General features: G+C 37.3%; 2 protein-coding genes across 11 annotated transcripts in view; one reads left to right on the top strand and one right to left on the bottom strand.

The window, feature by feature from the left end:
* Positions 1–83: 83 nt before the first annotated feature.
* On the bottom strand, positions 84–13,236 carry LOC129566256 (serine-rich adhesin for platelets). 2 transcript variants are annotated; one of them, XM_055442025.1, is made up of 7 exons: positions 7,075–13,236; positions 6,359–6,598; positions 6,019–6,293; positions 5,112–5,337; positions 4,791–4,959; positions 4,447–4,647; positions 84–4,181 (listed from the first exon to the last, which is right to left on the bottom strand). In XM_055442025.1, exons 1-7 carry the CDS (start codon positions 7,280–7,282, stop codon positions 746–748), a joined length of 4,755 nt encoding a protein of 1,584 aa, XP_055298000.1. In that variant the 5' UTR covers positions 7,283–13,236; the 3' UTR covers positions 84–745. The 2 variants fall into 2 exon arrangements, with proteins under 2 accessions (XP_055298000.1, XP_055298001.1); XM_055442026.1 differs by having other exon boundaries at positions 12,613–13,235.
* A 1,161-nt stretch (positions 13,237–14,397) lies between these two features.
* Positions 14,398–17,333, top strand: part of LOC129566252 (uncharacterized) — a 29,987-nt gene continuing 27,051 nt past the window's right edge. For 5 of the 9 annotated variants that reach the window (XM_055442018.1, XM_055442021.1, XM_055442017.1 and 2 more), the window contains exon 1: positions 14,420–14,778. The gene's annotated coding sequence lies outside the window, so the exon portion shown is untranslated. Of the gene's footprint in view, positions 14,779–17,333 lie in introns of all 9 variants that reach the window. The other 4 variants (XM_055442016.1, XM_055442013.1, XM_055442009.1 and 1 more) reach the window with 2 other exon arrangements.

Genomic DNA, 17,333 nt, shown 5'->3' with positions numbered 1-17,333 from the left:
GCAAATCCATGAAATGAAGGAACTCCTCAATTCAGCATGAAAAAAATCATTAAAAAAAATAAGATAAATAAAACTGTCTTCAATTTCATTTTTACTTCCATTAAGTTTTATTTGTGTGTCATTGATGATGTTGCACATTTTTGTTAACTTGAACAAATTCATTTTGCATATTTTCCAGCTGTTTGTTTTTCTATTCATTTGACAAATTGGGTTGAGTAGCACGTTGAACACGAAAAATTAGACTAATCTACACAAAATCCTAAAGCATTTGTTTGTTTTTTTTTTTTATTTTTAAATGTTCCAAAATAGAGTGACTAAACGATTTGAATTTGTTATGATTTGTTTCATTTTCTGTGTTCGGAAAAAAAAAACTGAGAAAAAAGAAATTTATATTTAATGGAAGAAGGTTTCTTAATTTATGTAGTAAAGTTGTAGATTCTAAACTATGATTCGAACAAAAATTGTCTTTGGTATGTGTGTGTGTGTGTGTGTGTGTGAGTTAGTGTGTATGAAAATTTGTGTTTAATGTTTACCACTAAAGAATGAAATGTTTTTGTTTTGCCAGTGGAAACAAAATTGTGTCAATTCCATTGGAAATCGGCACAGTTAAGCGAACGATTATGTCTAGAAAATTTGCATAAGATCAAAGTGGAAGAAAAGTATTTTCAAACAATACCATTTCTCGTTAGTTTACACATTTAAAAACCCCATCATTTCATTAACTCTGTCTATTCTCTAGTAGTATTTACTCTGGCTTGTAGAGTCCCAATTTGATTCCAATTTCAGAAGGCTTCTTCGGTTTGATTGGTAGTGCGGATGTATTTTGGTAGTAGGTGCCAGTTGAATGGCGTTTTAGGATTTTGTCGCTGTCGATGTTGCTGCTGCTAAAGATGTCCGACGTGGTTTTCGCTTGATATGAATATTTCTGGGCAAATTCGGATGTGGAATTTAAATTCGACAAAATGTTTTCACAGCTTCGCGTACATTGATCGCGATGGATTGAACTGACGGATAATTGTGGCAGGTGAAGGTAACCGGATTTTGGTGCGGCTGGCATATACCTGGATGAATCAATTCGGCTGTGACTGGAGCTAGAGGTGGGCGATGTTGATCTCGAATCACGTCGATATTTATCGCCACTATGATATGAACTGGTTAAGCTGGGCGTCGCTTTTAGTGAATTCAAGTATGCTTTATTGATGACTGGGGACGAAGGTGAACGATCCATTTTGTGTTGTTGTTCATATTTTTGGCTGAGAAATCGATCGTAGAATGTGGCCGTAACGGTTGTATGACGAATTTCAAGCTTTTCGTTCGTTTTATATGGAGAGCCGATTTTACTTTTGGACCCACTTTCGCTACCACTGCTGAAATCTTCGAATTTAAATTTACTTGAAAAATCGGCCGAATATCGATTCTGCGATAAAACACTTGACGATGGTGACTTGTTACGTCGTGCACGGCTTTCATATTCACCGAAATCATCGTCTTTTCGTCTACGTGGCGATGTCATTCTACTGCGATCACGCGAAATTCGTGAAGATGCTGTCATTCGTGGACTATCTATGCTACTTGCATTTGAGTTTGAATCATTTCGTGCCTTGTGTTCGAAAACAGTCGACAAATTGGCCGGCTTAGCTGGATCCGATTTGGTTTCTTGCACTTTCCGATAGTCTTTCTCTTCGTCCAATTTTTCAACCACTTTGATGATGTCGTTCAATGTTCTGTCAGTGCGTTCGCGAGATCGTCTATCATCATCTTGACACAATGAATCAATTGACTTAATCGTGTTTTTAATCGATGAAATCGTTGCCGAAATATCACCAGCCACACTTTCCATCTCCAATTGCAATGCATCCGGATCTAAAAATGTTGAATTTCGATTACTCTCGGATGATTCCTCAGCTTCTACTTCGATTCTTAAATTTGTTTCAATGGCACAAGCTTCTGGTTGATCTTCCCCATCAATCGACCAATTTTCACCCGGTTCATCGACTGGTGAGCCCAACGGAAATCCTTCGCGCAGCAACTCGGCCGACATTTTCAACAGTGTTTCCAAATCATTTTCCAATTTCGAGTCAACCGGTAATGACTCTGATGGGCTTCTACTATAGTCGAAAAGAGACTCTTTCAACAGGTTCCTTATATCCTCTGTGCTGCCTTCATGATGAGTCAATAGTGACAAAGTTTTCGGTAGATCAAGACTTTCGGTTTTTGGCGCTGTTTCCTCCGTTCCACATTCAATTGATTCACTTTCCGATTGAATTCTCTTCTCAGACTTTTCGTTTGTACTGACCAAATACTTTGATATGCAATCACTTAAATCGCCATACTTAAACACATGATCGTCATCGTCAATTTTCGTCTCCGTTGTCTCATCATGACTTTTGGCTTCTTTTTCCGGACTGATAATTTCATCTTTCAATTTCTTTTCAATCAAAGCGTCATCATCTTCTGAAGTGATTTCGACTTTTGGAACATTGGGAAATTCCGTTTGGCCGTCAACTGAATCGGATTTCTTTGGCTCAATTTCAACACTTTCTTTACTTGGATTCAATTTGATTTCATGTTTTGAATCAATCACACAATCTGATTTTGAATCCGATTTCAATTCCGATTTGGCTTGATATTCACATTCGATATCATCACAATTTTCATGCTTATCATCATGATCATCATCATCAAGGGACGTTATATTGCGTGCCGTAGCTTGAGCATTTTTGCACATGATTCGATCGAGAATTTTCGAGTTTTCTTCAATCATTTTAAGGATGGCATCGGAGTTTGTGTTTGAATTGGAACTAGATTTGGTAGCATCATCATTGGCTAGATCAATGGAAATAATGGCCGATTCAAAGGAATCGCTCAATCGACGTACTTCCGATTTGAACGATGACATTTCATCTTCTTCTTCATCGTCCTCCTGGCTACTTCTCGATAGTCTTGATTCCAGATTTGTATCTGGTGCGTCTTCAATGAACGAAAATGGAAATTTAGAATCCACATTAAGGGTCGTAACATGATTGACCCGTTCAAAATAGGCATTCGTTACACCTTCATCGCTGACCTTGAAGAAATCTTTGTCGCTGCTTCCGGTATTGACGCTGAAATCAATTTCTGACGTATCCTCCTGGTTTTCATCGGTGCCGGGCATTTCACACAGTGGATATGAGTGCAAGAGATAAGAAGTTGGTGTTTTCAACGGGCTAATGGTCGATGTGCTTAAAATATTCGAAATATCTGCAATGGGTGATAGTTGACTTGTGCTGGTGATTTGTTCACGCTGTGGCAAACTTAAAAGATCTAAATTCGTTTTCTCCCTCTTATCATCGTTGGCAAAGTGAATGTCATTGTTTTCACGATCGATATTTGGTAAAATATCATATTTTGCTGCATCACTTTCTTGGCTGCTGTCTCGTTTCAGTGACTTTTGGTCATCACATTCCATTGCCCCCAGTCTAGTATACGAAGTTTGGTCAAATTCATCAACGCCCAGCATGTCTTTGGTCAGTGAGCTTTTACTGTCATCCGAAGCGGATGAATGCAATCGCGATTTCATTGGACTGCCATCCATTGACGATGCATTCCCGACGAATTCGTCATCACACAAACTCGTACTGGAACTGCTCGATCCCACAGATATTCGATTATCCAGCTCATCTTCACTTCCTTTGTCACTATCCTCACTGTACGATGATGATTCGCTTCGTGGCCGCGCAAACGCTTTCTTTTTCTGCACATTCGAATTGTCATCGCTATGAATTTTCATTGCCGACGTACTTGCATTGTCAATGGTTGCGTTTCGTAAACGCTTTTGCTGGTATTTATTTGTAGCGGACATTGGAAACGCTGTACGAGCTGGTGGAATGGAACCGGCCGGTGGTCCGTGCCGCTTTTTGTTGCTTACGATCGCATTTCTGCCTATTAAATATTGATTAATGTTCGACGGTTTCGTGTTACTTATTGTCGAGTTCACCGGTTGTTTGGTCGTATTCGTTAGATTTGCTTGACGTTGTCGTTCACGTATTTTGGAATATTGCTTTTTTAACAGTGAAATATCTAAAGCTATACGTTCACGTGTGTCGGGTATTTGATTGCGATTCGTGGCTGTATTCGTTTTCCGGTTGCCCGTTAACATTTTCCAATTTTCTTCATCCGAATCTTCATCAGAGTAGAAAATTCTAGGGTAGATAAAAAATAAAGCACAAGCAATTTGATGGGTTTTTTATTCATTTTTCTCCTCCTTTAATAAATTCCATTTCATAAATGAAAAGCCAATTTTCTGGTGAATAAAATGTTTTTCAAGGAAAAGAATCTCCTTTTCAAAAAGGAACATTCATTCCAAGAAAAAAAAAACTTCTCGCATAGAAACACAGCTATTCCCTCTCGCAAAAGCAAGAGAAAAAGAGAGAGAAAGAGAGTGAAAAAATGTTTTATTTGCTTTACCTCATTCCTTTGCGGTTTTTCCAAGGCGTCACATTGAATAGATGCTTTTCTCGCATTTTTTGCAGATCGGCTATGGGTCCCAGGTCAACGATCCGCTGAATCAAACCATTCGAATCGAATAAATGGCCATTCAGCAATTCACCCGATAATGTGCCCATTTTACAGTAAAATTCGTCGGCTGATTTAATCGCCATGATGCGCCTAATATAACAAGAGGAAAAGACACCGAGATAACTCCACGCGCACATACATACACACAAGGGTCGAATATTGTATTTTTTTTTTAATTGATGGTATTCATCGTGTGTTCAAACACACGCCAATCGATGTATTTTTAAACTTACTCGGATATCGAGGCCCAAATCGCAAGTGCGGTTCGTAATAAAATGTCACTTCCCTCAATCAAAACCAAATCCCACACGCGCAGCACACAACTTTTCGGCAAACATGTACAGAAAAGTGTCAAGAACCATTGCATGGTGAATACATTTATCAGCGGTGGATCCATCGAATCTATTTATACACATGCGAACATGTGTACGTGTGTATAAATGTGGAATGAGAATACATGAGAATTCGGAGAAGCACGAGTTTAAAACTGGTTCGCGTTAAGCATATAACTAATTCAAAATAAGTGGAATATCAAATGAGCAAATGAACATTACTGTCGCCAATGGTGCCTTGGAGTTTTTGCAAATGTTTCGATAGTTTGGGTAGTCGCGTAGATAGAATTTCACGAAAAACTGCCATGTCTGCCTGCAGACCGCCCATTGAACCGCTGAAATAACCTTTCGGTAGAACGCCTTCGATAAGATAAATCATCACTTTCAATGACTCAATTTCGCTTCTCTCCATGACTTGAAGTATTAAAGCACCGAGCATATTGAAGCCCTGAAATCGAATGAAAATGAAAAAAATAAACGAAATTACTTGAATTTGTTCTAATGGTAACGTTCTTTCCCTCGGCATGTGTTCCGCATGACTGACAAGAAGAAAGGTCTCATTGCACGCATTTCCATTGATTGCGTGATAAGCGAATCGAAATTTCAATTCTTGAACCCAGAGATGACTTTTGCGCACTCAAGTGCGCTACAGCGCACCCGAGTATTTTTGTTGTTTTTCGTTCTACTTTAGCTTTTGACCAGGATTTGTTTAAAATAATATTTTGTCTAACATAACGAAGAAGAGCTTACATTTTCTGCCCCCGGTATTCGCATTGTGTGGTCATATGCACCTAGTAATTACGCGCATTGGCTCGATTTCGCAATATTACGCAATTTCTACTTTTGGAGATTTTTTCTTCATATTTTACTAATATAAATGTGGTTTTTCAAAAACTGTTCTTTGTTATATTACACAAAATATTGATACAAAGATTTTTTTGACCAAAATGGTAAAGTATAATGAAGAAAAAACAAAAAAAAAACAACACAAATACTCGGGCGCGCTAAAGTCATCTCTGCTTGAACCATATTTCGGATACAATTTTGCCTTTCTTTTTATCGTATAATTTAATTTCACTTAATTTTCATATAGATGAAAGATTGAAAGAAGCAAATTCATTATATTTACCTGACAATATCCAACCTCTGGGTTCCATCGTGCATATCCGAGCAGTACACGTTTCAATTTAGCTTGATTAATACTGCCGTTTGGGCCGGAAAATAAGCTCGAACCTGTGCGATGCAAATCCTTAACAATTTGAATGCCCAACTCTTCGTCGTCATCGAGCCACGTTTCGTTGGATAGACATTTCGTTTGCTCTTTGTTCCAATCGATGCCGCTGGTGTGCAGATGGCGATCAGCCAACGCAAGCCACAGTTTGCGCCGAAATTCGGGTGGTGTACCTATAGGATTTAATAATGGTTTACTTTTTTTTTCATTTCTATACGGATTAATTTGTACGGTGTACCTCCGGGTAGGCGTGCAACCATTTTCATTGCATGCAGCCATTGATTGAAATCGGATGTCGCATTCAATGCATTGATTGACATATTTATGGTATTATTATTGTTGTTGTTATTGATGTTGTTGTTGCAACTGTTTTTCCGTGAATTTGGCGAGGTGGACGATGGTGTTGTGGATGCGGTTAAGGGGTCTGTGTAAGGTGTTGTTGATGGCATCAACCCAAATTTCATGTCTTCAAGTTGAACTGAAATTCATATTTAGATCAGATACACGGTGATTTATTGATTTATCGATTGGGACAGTGATAGCGGATACAAATCCATTAAACGCATAGAAATTGAATGGAACTACAGCGGAAATGGTTTCGTTTTTTAAGTGATGAGATGGTAAAATGCAAATATGGTTGGGTGAAAAAGAAATGTCTTGTTTTTGTGTGCATTTTTTTTATTGTTGCAGGACAAATACAAGTCGATCCAAGCGGTGCATCATTCCAATATTGATGATTTTTCATTTCAAATAGTCGTGAATTGAATTTTTTTTAAAATATACATCATCACATTATCTATGGTCTAAATAAAGAAATCAAGGTTATTTGCGATAATTCCGATCGTGTTTTTCGTATTAATTCGATTTTGTTTTTTCTTTTTAAGCGTATCCTACGGCTGATATATTTGGAGCAATAAGTAATTGAGTGAAATTAGTAGATCAGCTCAAATTTACCTTGTATTGAAATTATTCCGTGGCCGTAATTATCGACCATACTCTTGATGGAGCTAAAGAAGGCACTCATTTTTTCTTTTTTTTTATAAATTACTTGTTTTTCGTGTGTGTGTGTGTTTTTTTTGGCTCTTATCCTTGATTTCGGTTTTTCTACGGATTCATTAAGAGGATTTAGGGTCCATAGGTTAGATACCATCAAGTGATTCATTCCAATTCAAGTGGATTTAATCGCATTAAAATTCTTAATTGCAATTTTCATTATGCGTTTCAAGTAATTTGGAAATATATTATTGTTTATTTGGATAGGTGGTATCAATTCCCCTGGTTCAAATACGGCTCAATTATAATTTATGAATTCTTATGATAACAACTTGATATACTTGTATTCAAAGTAGTAAAAATACTTGATTTATTTTTGTTTTGGCTTTGTAAAATCAGCAAACGGATGCATAAATATGAATTCTACTCTATAGGCATTCAATCACTTCGTTAGACCTACAAAGCAAGCAAATGGTAACATTTATTATTTACGGTACGCGAACGAGATGAAAATAATTTAAAATGAGATAAAATACGTCATCGTTTCCGATCGATACGACGGAGAAAAGTCTTAATATTTGTGAAATGTTTGGAAAATAGTTTTTTTTTAATTTTTCGATTCCAATTGATTTAACGTTCAAGAATAGTGCAACGCTTTTTGTTCGACGATCGACAACAAAAGCAACAATGAAATTTCTCCACGAGTTTGAAAAGTAAGTTTTAATGCTTTTGGAATTTGTTCATTTAACATGTTTTTTGCAACACCTTGGCACCTGTCGTGCAATTTTTGGTTTTATCGTGCAAACCATGGCACAGCAATGTGCTTGAAGTGACGTAGAGGGTGTTATTTCCTCCAATAATTCTGCGTTGCGTTGCGATGCGATTCAACTTGTTGAACTTTTTTGCCTTGAAGCAAGTTTGAACGTATTTAAATTCGCACGTCATTTCAATCCGGTGAACAAAAATAGCATTCTGTGGCCATTCTAATGGTTTCATAACAAAAATTTGGCCGATTTACGTCGCAACCGAAAAAAAAACACATTTTCCATTTATGCCAATGAAAATCCTTGAATGAGTTAATGCATTTGGTGTTCATATGTCGCAATAAATTTCACTTTGTTCACAGGTCAGAAGAAACAGTGCCAAAATGACAAGCTTAAATCTGATTTGCTTGTGGTTTTAAAACGGCTGCTCGTAAACAAAATTAAACGCAGTGAATGTGTAGCATTTGTTAGTATTGCTATGTTTACAGTTATCATCAAATGAATTAAACTTTATAAGCACATTGGAACCGTTGAAATTACACACGCCACCGCCACCACCAACAAAACAGAGTCCTTGAGTTGGTAACGAAAAATTGGTTAAATACAAATTTTCTTGAGATTCTACCGAAAATTGGATTAACACTGGAGATGAATAAGCACACACATACACACACAAACTATAAGCGAACCGAAGAAGAGTTGAAGCGAGCGACGTGAATGTTGCACTGACGAATATCACACAACGAATGCTGATGATGGGAAAATTGAGTACACACTCGGCGATTCGCTGCTGTTGGTACTCGGTATTTTTTTCTTTCTCTCTGTGCCGCTCCAAATAATGAGTTTCTTTCGTTTACGAGCTCTATTTGATGAGCACTCGTGCGAACGCCTGATTGTTATATAAGACCTTATCCCGACTATTGTTGAATAGGGCAGATGCTGCACAAACTACATGAGAAGAAATTACTCACAGTTTCTGATAACATTAATGAGAGAGGAAGCGAGAGAAAAATGATTCCACTGAAAAGGATTTGGATACAGAATTTTATCTCTCGCTCACTCTCCCAATCCCATCTCCCATACTATTCCCTTTGAAGTGTTCTGTTTTTTAAAAAAAATATTTCTTCCACTCGATCGGTTGTTGCTTTTCATGTAAATTAAACTTGATTGAAGCAGCGATGATAGTAAATGGCATCAATTGAAAGGTACACGAACGACATTAGCTTGTTTTTGTTTCCATTCTATACCGTACTCGTAGCACTTTGGTGTTGCGCCTGTACAAAAAAGGGCGATTCTGATTGGAAAAAGGTTCAAGTAACAAGTGTGCTTATGTCATCACAAGCAAAAGATGAAATTTAATTGAAAAGCTATCCTGTCAACATGGAACAGACATAGGGAAAACACAACATTCCTTTCAAACAAGTGGAATTATTTATGAGAAAGAGATTTGTTTGATATGAAATGGATGTACGAATGCCAGCGGAGTTAAATCATTGCAGTACACTCGATTCCATGTATATATTTATGATTTCCCCTGGAAATACAGTGAGAAGAAAAATTTATAAATTGCGAGGCGTTTCAACATTTATGTGCTTTGTGCATTTGGCTAGGCAAATGGAAAACAGATATATTAAATGGTACAAATTATGCGTGGGCCAATGTTTTCGAATAAATCCTGCGCCTTTTAAAATAATTCAGGTGGTTGGTTTATGCTTCTCTTCGTTCAAAGGTTAACGAGAGAGGTCGTGGGCGAAATTCAGAATACGCTGAAATATTAATGGAGGAACGACAAACTGTAAAATGCCTTACATTCGCAATGTTTGTGTAAGCGATACTGAAAATTCGTTGTTATGACAAAAGCAATCTCATATAATCCGCAAGAAAAGATGAGGGAAGCCATTGCTTGTTCATATATTTTTTATTCCTTACATGAATCTCTTTCTTTTCCACCATCACCACCACCACAACAGAAGCTTTTGTAATCGAAACTCATCATGGAATTTGATACAAGTATTGTGGATACCGTTGGAGCAAATGTCACTGTCGGCCATTGGGGAAATGCAAATGAAGTTAAATGAATGTCTCGTTATTACTCTTCAGAGTTCGTTACACCCTTCACTCGATTGTTATGCACTCACTCTGTACCGCATATGTGACGACGACGACCGCGGCAATGGCAACGATACAAAGAAGCTTTTCAACTTTGACAAAATTCATGGCGCAACAAATTTCGATCCTACACAAAGGGCATCCTGATCGTTTGAAGCGTTTAAACGACCAAATTGAATTGGAATGGTGACGCTCATCGCATAAAAATCGTTTTCATCATGTTTCCGTTGTTGACGATTTCAGAGAATTAGTGTTGAACAAGCATAAATAACTGGATAACTAATTTATTCAGAATGGCAAGAGACACAGACATCGACTCACACAGAGCCATGAATAGACAAAGAGCGAGCGAGTGAGTGAGTAATAATTTGATTTTGGTTCAATTCAAACGGTGTAATGACTCGACTAATTTCCATGATGGAAATGGCTGGGAAAAATCGTTTTGCACAGCAAAAAAAGGAGAGCATGCATATGAAACTCGGTTACTAATGTCATATATCAACTCGAATAAATAAATTCATTTACTTGCAGGCCATCAAAAAGCATACTCGCAATGTAATTTTCCATTAGGTGAAAGTGGTAAGGGAACAAACGAGCGAACGAATGAACAATCAGGCAAAGAAAGTGTACGCATGCAAATTTATGTACAAAATTCCATTTTGTAAAATGTCAAAAGTCGTGATACAACAACCACGCAAAACGGTAATGCACTCGGTGTCGGTCGCTCGTTCGTTCGTTCGCTCACATCATATTTTGCGCACGGGATGTTGGGTGTGGGAGCAATTTAGGCGATGTTCATTAAACATTATTGGGATTTTGTGAATTGAGCCCTCACCGTTCACAAAACCGTCGCACGATGTGAGAAACGACATTTGGCCGCGCTGTGGCTATAATACGTTCAAGGGGAAAACTTTTTACTCCAAAATAGTGGAAAAATTATGAACTTTATTGTGTGATCAAGATTTCATAACAATGCCCAATATTGTCATCTGAAGTGAAATAAAAATTGTTTTGGCTTGAAAAGCATCTGGCGTAAAATGAACCGAAAACTGGGTCAAGAATATCTCGTCTAAGGATATTCTCGTTGTTATCTTTCTCCTATGGCCAATGAAAAAAAAATCTTTATTTTGCTTGCATCGAAATGGTAAATGACATGAAATTCGTTCGATTTTTCCAATGAACAGTTGAGCGCATTCGGCAAATATGGTCCACTGCGTATAGATGCTGCTGATGATGCTTCTGACGCTGCTACTGAATGCAAGACATATTTTCCTAGCAACTGTTTTCCGATAAATCAATTTGCAAGCAGAAGACCCAAACGAACCAACGATTCATGACAAACGAAGAAAGGAAAATAATTGGAATCCTCACATTATTTCGCTTGATTGATAGCACTCTAGCGTGCTGCTTTTATATATCGTGACATGGAGAGAGTGAGTACTGAAAAAGAGGACAATAACAACAACAACAACAACAACAACGACGACGACGATAACAAAAAATGCGTGCGGATCGTTTTGATTTTCAAACGCTAAAGAGCTGTGTATTTCCACACATAATTCGAGTCACGCGTGGGCTTTGGTCTTCACGTGTGCATTCAGAAGCTGATTCTCCTCCTTCACCATATACATCCATTCTATTTCTAGTTGAGTATATAAAAAGCTGACATTCAACGTAAAAACCGTTATCATCATCATCATTATAGAATACTCAATTTATCCGCCGTCTTAGACGCCTTGCTGTTGAAGCTAACCAACGATGATATAAATGAACTGTTGTAACACAAACATTGACTTGGCTTCACTTCTCTTTCCATTAGGCATGTTTTACATGTTACAATTTCATACTACTTGTTTTGTGTATGGTTTTTTTTTCTCTGTCTGTTTCGATTGCTCTTTCGTCAGATTGAGTAGCGTCAAAGATAAAAATCGATGGAATAGTTCGCATAAAAATCGAAATGGACGTCCGTGTAATGAATAAAAGATTTCGGTTTTTTTTTAATGGCCTTGAACCGGAATGGCAAAAAAGCATGTACGAAACAGCAGATCAAATCAAATTAAGGTCTTAAGTGCATGCGAGACATACGAACACTAACGATAGCATGTACTTTCAAGTTGAAATCGGAAGCAACCAACAAAATGAAATCAAATCCAAAGTGACTCGTTCCATTCAACCGTTCATATCCGAATTGTGTGTGTGTGTGTGTGTGTGTGTGTGTGAACAAAAGTAACTTCATTATCTGTCGAATAAAGAGGACGCTTTCACTTAATTACATTGCAAAACTTTCGATTTATATCGAATGACGTGTGTGTGTGTGTGAATGTGTGATGTGTTGTGTTTTGTGTTTGACATGAAGGACTTCTATTGACTTTATTTGTATTCGTTTCTAATCTTTACAATGTTTAGTTTTACTGATTGCACTTGACTCGCAATTGCAAAAGCAATCCTTTTCGCTCCACAATAACTTACATACTTGAAATGGACAATTCAACTAGAGAGAAGAGTCGAGATAGCAAAATTCAATTACAGATGATGAAGAAACAAACGGCATGTTGAAATCAAAAACATTGACAGAGAAAGACAAAGAGTAAGAGTAAATGTGGATGTATGTGAATGTTAGTGGTACCTTTTCCACATCAGCTTGATTAACATAATGGGAACGGACACGAATAAAAAACATAATAATTTTGTTGGTTTCTGTACTTGCACTTTTTGGTTACACTAAAACGGCATTTGCCTCCGTTTTCTTGTCGCAGACTATATGTATTTTTGTATTTGGTTTCACTTTTTCTTTACGCACCCAAACCACAATGTGTTTAAATGCGTATTAAATGGATGTTTTGTTTTGCCGTTGCGTCAATTCTCGAATTGAAAATTTCCGCTTTTTTTTTCGTTTAAATTTACTTTTTAACGTAGAAAAATACACATATAATTGAGTCTTTTGCCTTGTCCCATTATCGATTCGATGCGAATTTTTCTACATTTTCCCATCGAATAATTGGCACTCGACACGATTTCAAACAAAACTCCAAACTTTTACTTTATGATTCATTCTTTTTTCACTACACTTTCTCGATTTGGTCGTTGGATTGAGTCCTTACATTTCTTTTTAATTTTTTTTTTATTCCGAAATTATTCTTTTTTATCTTGTTGTTAAAATTAAATGAAAAGTAAAAAAAAAAATTGGTGTCGTGTGTGAGTGGTATCGAATGGTGTTTCTGTCAGTTTGTATCAAATCATGGCTGTAGACTGGAGAACTGGAGAAAATCCATAAAGAAAATTGGCATGACACCTTCGTGTTGTACATCGCTCGCGCATTGGTCACATGCGAACGCACGGCACAACACAAAGCTACACTCATTCCGAAGCGTTAGTAGTAAAGCTCGTCGTGACGTGTGTGGGGTAACAGTACGAGCGTTTGTCTTCTGTTCACAAGCAGCTCTCACCGACGCTCATACATATTTCAACTGTGCGAATGCGAAGCGCAAAACGGTCGATGCAATTCAACATGAAATCCCGTCTGATGCGAAGTCAAAGTTTTTCAATACACAACTCTTATCAACGAAACGAATGCTTTGCCCACGCTTGACATTCAATGAGAGAGAGCAACAAATGAACTGTCGCGCCACTGCGTCGAATCCAACACTTGTCATCATTTTACCATGCTTCATTTGGAATTCCAACACTTGCAATTTATCGAAATGAAAAACGACCCAATTTTTTTTTTGATGGTTTTAAAATTTCAACGCATCATTCATTCATCGACTCATTCAACGAACGTGATGTGATTTTGAATGAGCACATTTCAAATTCATTGATAACAAAATCAATGAAGTAACGTAATTTCCACACATAAACATTACGTATTTTTTCATAACATACAAAAAAAAACTTGAGCGTCTGAACGAGACTTAACGGTTGACATTTCGTAATGTTGCACAATTGAATGGGTTGAAGACGTTGAATGTAAACAAAACATTGTATTAAAAAATTGAACGATGCGGTAAAAAACACAAAGTTTTATCATGGGCAATTAAAAGAAAATTAATTCGAGTAATTGATGGTAAAATTAGAATCAAATGACATTCTTATCTTCATTGATTGGGAACGACAAAAGAGGCGAAATATTACGAAGACGTCGACAATGACGAAAAAAAGCAAAACAAACACACAGCCAGACAGACGATACGTGAGAGTGTATTGAGAATGGGGAATATGGCGGAATACGTATTTCTATGACATTTACATACATGCTCATGCACGCACATATACGCCATACACACCATACACACCATACCTAACATACCAACACAGGCACAGTTAGACCGATACCAAAGACAATGGAGTGTGTATTGAGGCGTAGTTTTATGTGTATTTTAACTACCAGATAGGAAGAAAGAAAAAAAACACCACAGAACTGTGTGTTCGTTCAGTTTGAGCGGTTTACGGCATAGTGAGTGCTCGTCGCACGCAACACCGCGACAGTGAGACGAAAAATGTGGAACAGAACGTTTGTGGTCTGTGCGATTGTTCCCTGATTAATCGTCGATGACTTCATGACCACCAAAAAACAAATCAACAAAACGTCCAAAAAGTGTGAAAATTTTGCTAATTACGCAAATATTTTTCGGGAAATGTGGTGCATTTGACAAATAATACCAAAATTTAGTGTTGTTAGAAAACAAAAATATTGAAGTTGAGAAAAAAGAAGGCGAAAAAACGGATTCGCGACGAAGACAAGATCGAAATTTAATTCAAGTGCGTTTGAAAATTATTGATATCAATTCGAACCGTACGTATTAAAAAAATATATATATTCGAAGTCGGCTTTCTTCTGTATTATTGTTTTTGATTGATTAGAAATAAATTCGGCTGTGGTTGTTTCATTCATTTTTGTGTTTGTGTGAGTGCGTTTTTTTTTCTTGAGTCAGTGAACGAAATAAAGGTCACAAAAATTGATTTAAATCATTTTTTTTTCTCCATCGGCCTTTTTATGTTTAACGATAATTGATTTTTGGGCCGCCGAATGAAAGTTGTTTGTCAGAATACAATTGGTTGTGATTTTACGGTTTTGTGCGTAATTTTTTCTTTGCGGGTGCGTATGTATACAATTGCTAATAAGACAATCCATTTTTTTTATTCCAATTGGACTTTTTTCCTTACTGCTTGCAATTGGTGGTTAAAATGGGACAACAATTACATTGCTAGTTGTTCTTTTAGTTGCGGGTTATCGTGTCAAAGTTCATTGAATCCATCGTAGACAAATGAAAGTGACTGAGAGTTTGAAATATTCTTGCTTCGACGCCAATATTCTTGCTGCATTGGAACATTGGTTTTCGGTTTTGAAATTGACAACATACGCATTCTTTCCGAAATTCCGACGCCTTTTGCATTGAAAACAAATGACAGGAGAAAGAGAGAGAGAGAGCGAGAGAGAGAGAGAGAGAGAGAGAGAGAGAGAGAGAGAGAGAAGCGTGAGCTACAATTACAAGTGAACCGAAAAGAATAGAGTCACGATTTTTCCCTTGCCCATAAATAACTGAACAAGGTATACATTACACAGACCATCAAAATAGAAATACGGGTTATTCACTCACTCACTCACGTTCTCGCGCGCGTGCACATACATATACTGTATTCGCGGGGCCCGAAAAAAAAGACAACAGACGAAATATTTTGATGCGTTTAAAAAATTGTCGTCATTTGTGTGTGAGCTTTGTGAAAAAAAAGGTCCGTGTGCGCTATAATTAGACAGAGAAACTACTCTCGCATACACTGGAGGAATGGTTGAGATTAAGCAGATTCGACTGCCGAATGTTTGGCGTGTCATCTTCTCTGTCGTTTCTTTTCAGACAGACAAAAATACGCGTATCGCATTCGTGTGAATAACAACCAAACGTTTTTTTTTCTCGTTTTCACTAACGGTGTACGTATAACTAAACGCTCCTGTGTGCGAGACGGCTGATTTCTATTCTATTTTCTTCTGTTCCATTTTACAGACTCACTGAATAGTTTTGTGATTCTTAACAAATTCCATTTTGAGAAATGGTCTTTAGAGAAAACAAATGTTCTTTTGAGCCTACCGTTCGAAGAGAAAAATAAAGCGACAGAATAAAATGCGACTTTAAACTTGAGTGTTGATAAAATTGAACACCCGAAATTGTCTCGTGACACATAAATCACGCATTAGTCAGGTTTTCGATTTCGCCATGAATCAAACAATGATTCGTGGAAATTTCGTGGTGATCTGCAGAAGATTCACGAAAATTTAACTTGACGAATACGGTGAAAAGCATCAAAAAGGTATATAACGCGCCTACGACAATCGAATTTGAAGAACAAAATGTGACAATGAATGTAAATGCGTGCGACTGAGAAACCAATTTATGTTGACATCTTTATGGTTTGAATCGAGTGATTTTTTCCCATTTTGTCTACGAATCACCAATCCTCTCTCTGTCTTGCTCGCATTTCAGTGGCCATGCCAATGAATACAATTTATGCCATTGTTCACTTCGTCACTAAGCCCGTTCGAATGCATGCGCGACGAATTCCAAGTGTCGGCTGTTGATCTGTGATGACTTGAAAATTGGTACGATGCCACGAACAATGCCCAATCGAACAGAGAGAGATAGAATTTTTTTTTATATAAATATGAACGATCAGAAGACTAATGATATTCAGAAATTGGTGTGTTCCGTATGCAGCACCCACTTGAAACAAACTCGGTGACGTAATGAATGTTAAATAGAATTGTCTTTTTTTCTTTCTATTTGAAAGGCAGCTGCCGTCGATGCGATTTCATATACACACAGACACACTCGCCAATTTGGTGTGTTTGTAAATTAAATACCGTTTCAAATACCATATTATTCGATACACGTTCGTGTTTGTTTAAACGCTTTGCTATCCAATATTTTCTCTGGCTGTTTAATCTGATAGGTAAACGTAGTCAGAACAAAAACATACCGACCCGATATCTGAACGATGATAATAATAATAATGAGTGATAATTTTTATTGTTCCTGTTCAATCATTACAAATGCCATGGGGATTATCAGCGTGTGTGCCTAGTGGATTTGTTCATTAGCAGGTCGACCGACAAAGTAGCAACAGCAGTACAGGCTACTTTTGCCAAATGAGCAGCAAAAATTCGTCACGAACAAATATGAAACACACAAAAATCTATATACAACATCGAACAGTCATTCAGATCGGATGCACATTGTGGAGCCTACATCTACATATTTGTCTCTAGCATTTTGTGTATACGTGGGTCTCTGGCTCGGTTTATACCAGATCGTTGTCTCTCTCTCTCTCTCTCTCTCTCTCTCTCTCTCTCTCTCT

Source organism: Sitodiplosis mosellana, unplaced genomic scaffold (assembly GCF_009176505.1).
Source record: "Sitodiplosis mosellana isolate CC-2019 unplaced genomic scaffold, AAFC_SMos_1.0 Smas_scaffold_3, whole genome shotgun sequence".
NCBI classification, from domain to species: domain Eukaryota; kingdom Metazoa; phylum Arthropoda; class Insecta; order Diptera; family Cecidomyiidae; genus Sitodiplosis; species Sitodiplosis mosellana.
This window is presented reverse-complemented; position numbering and strand designations above follow the sequence as displayed.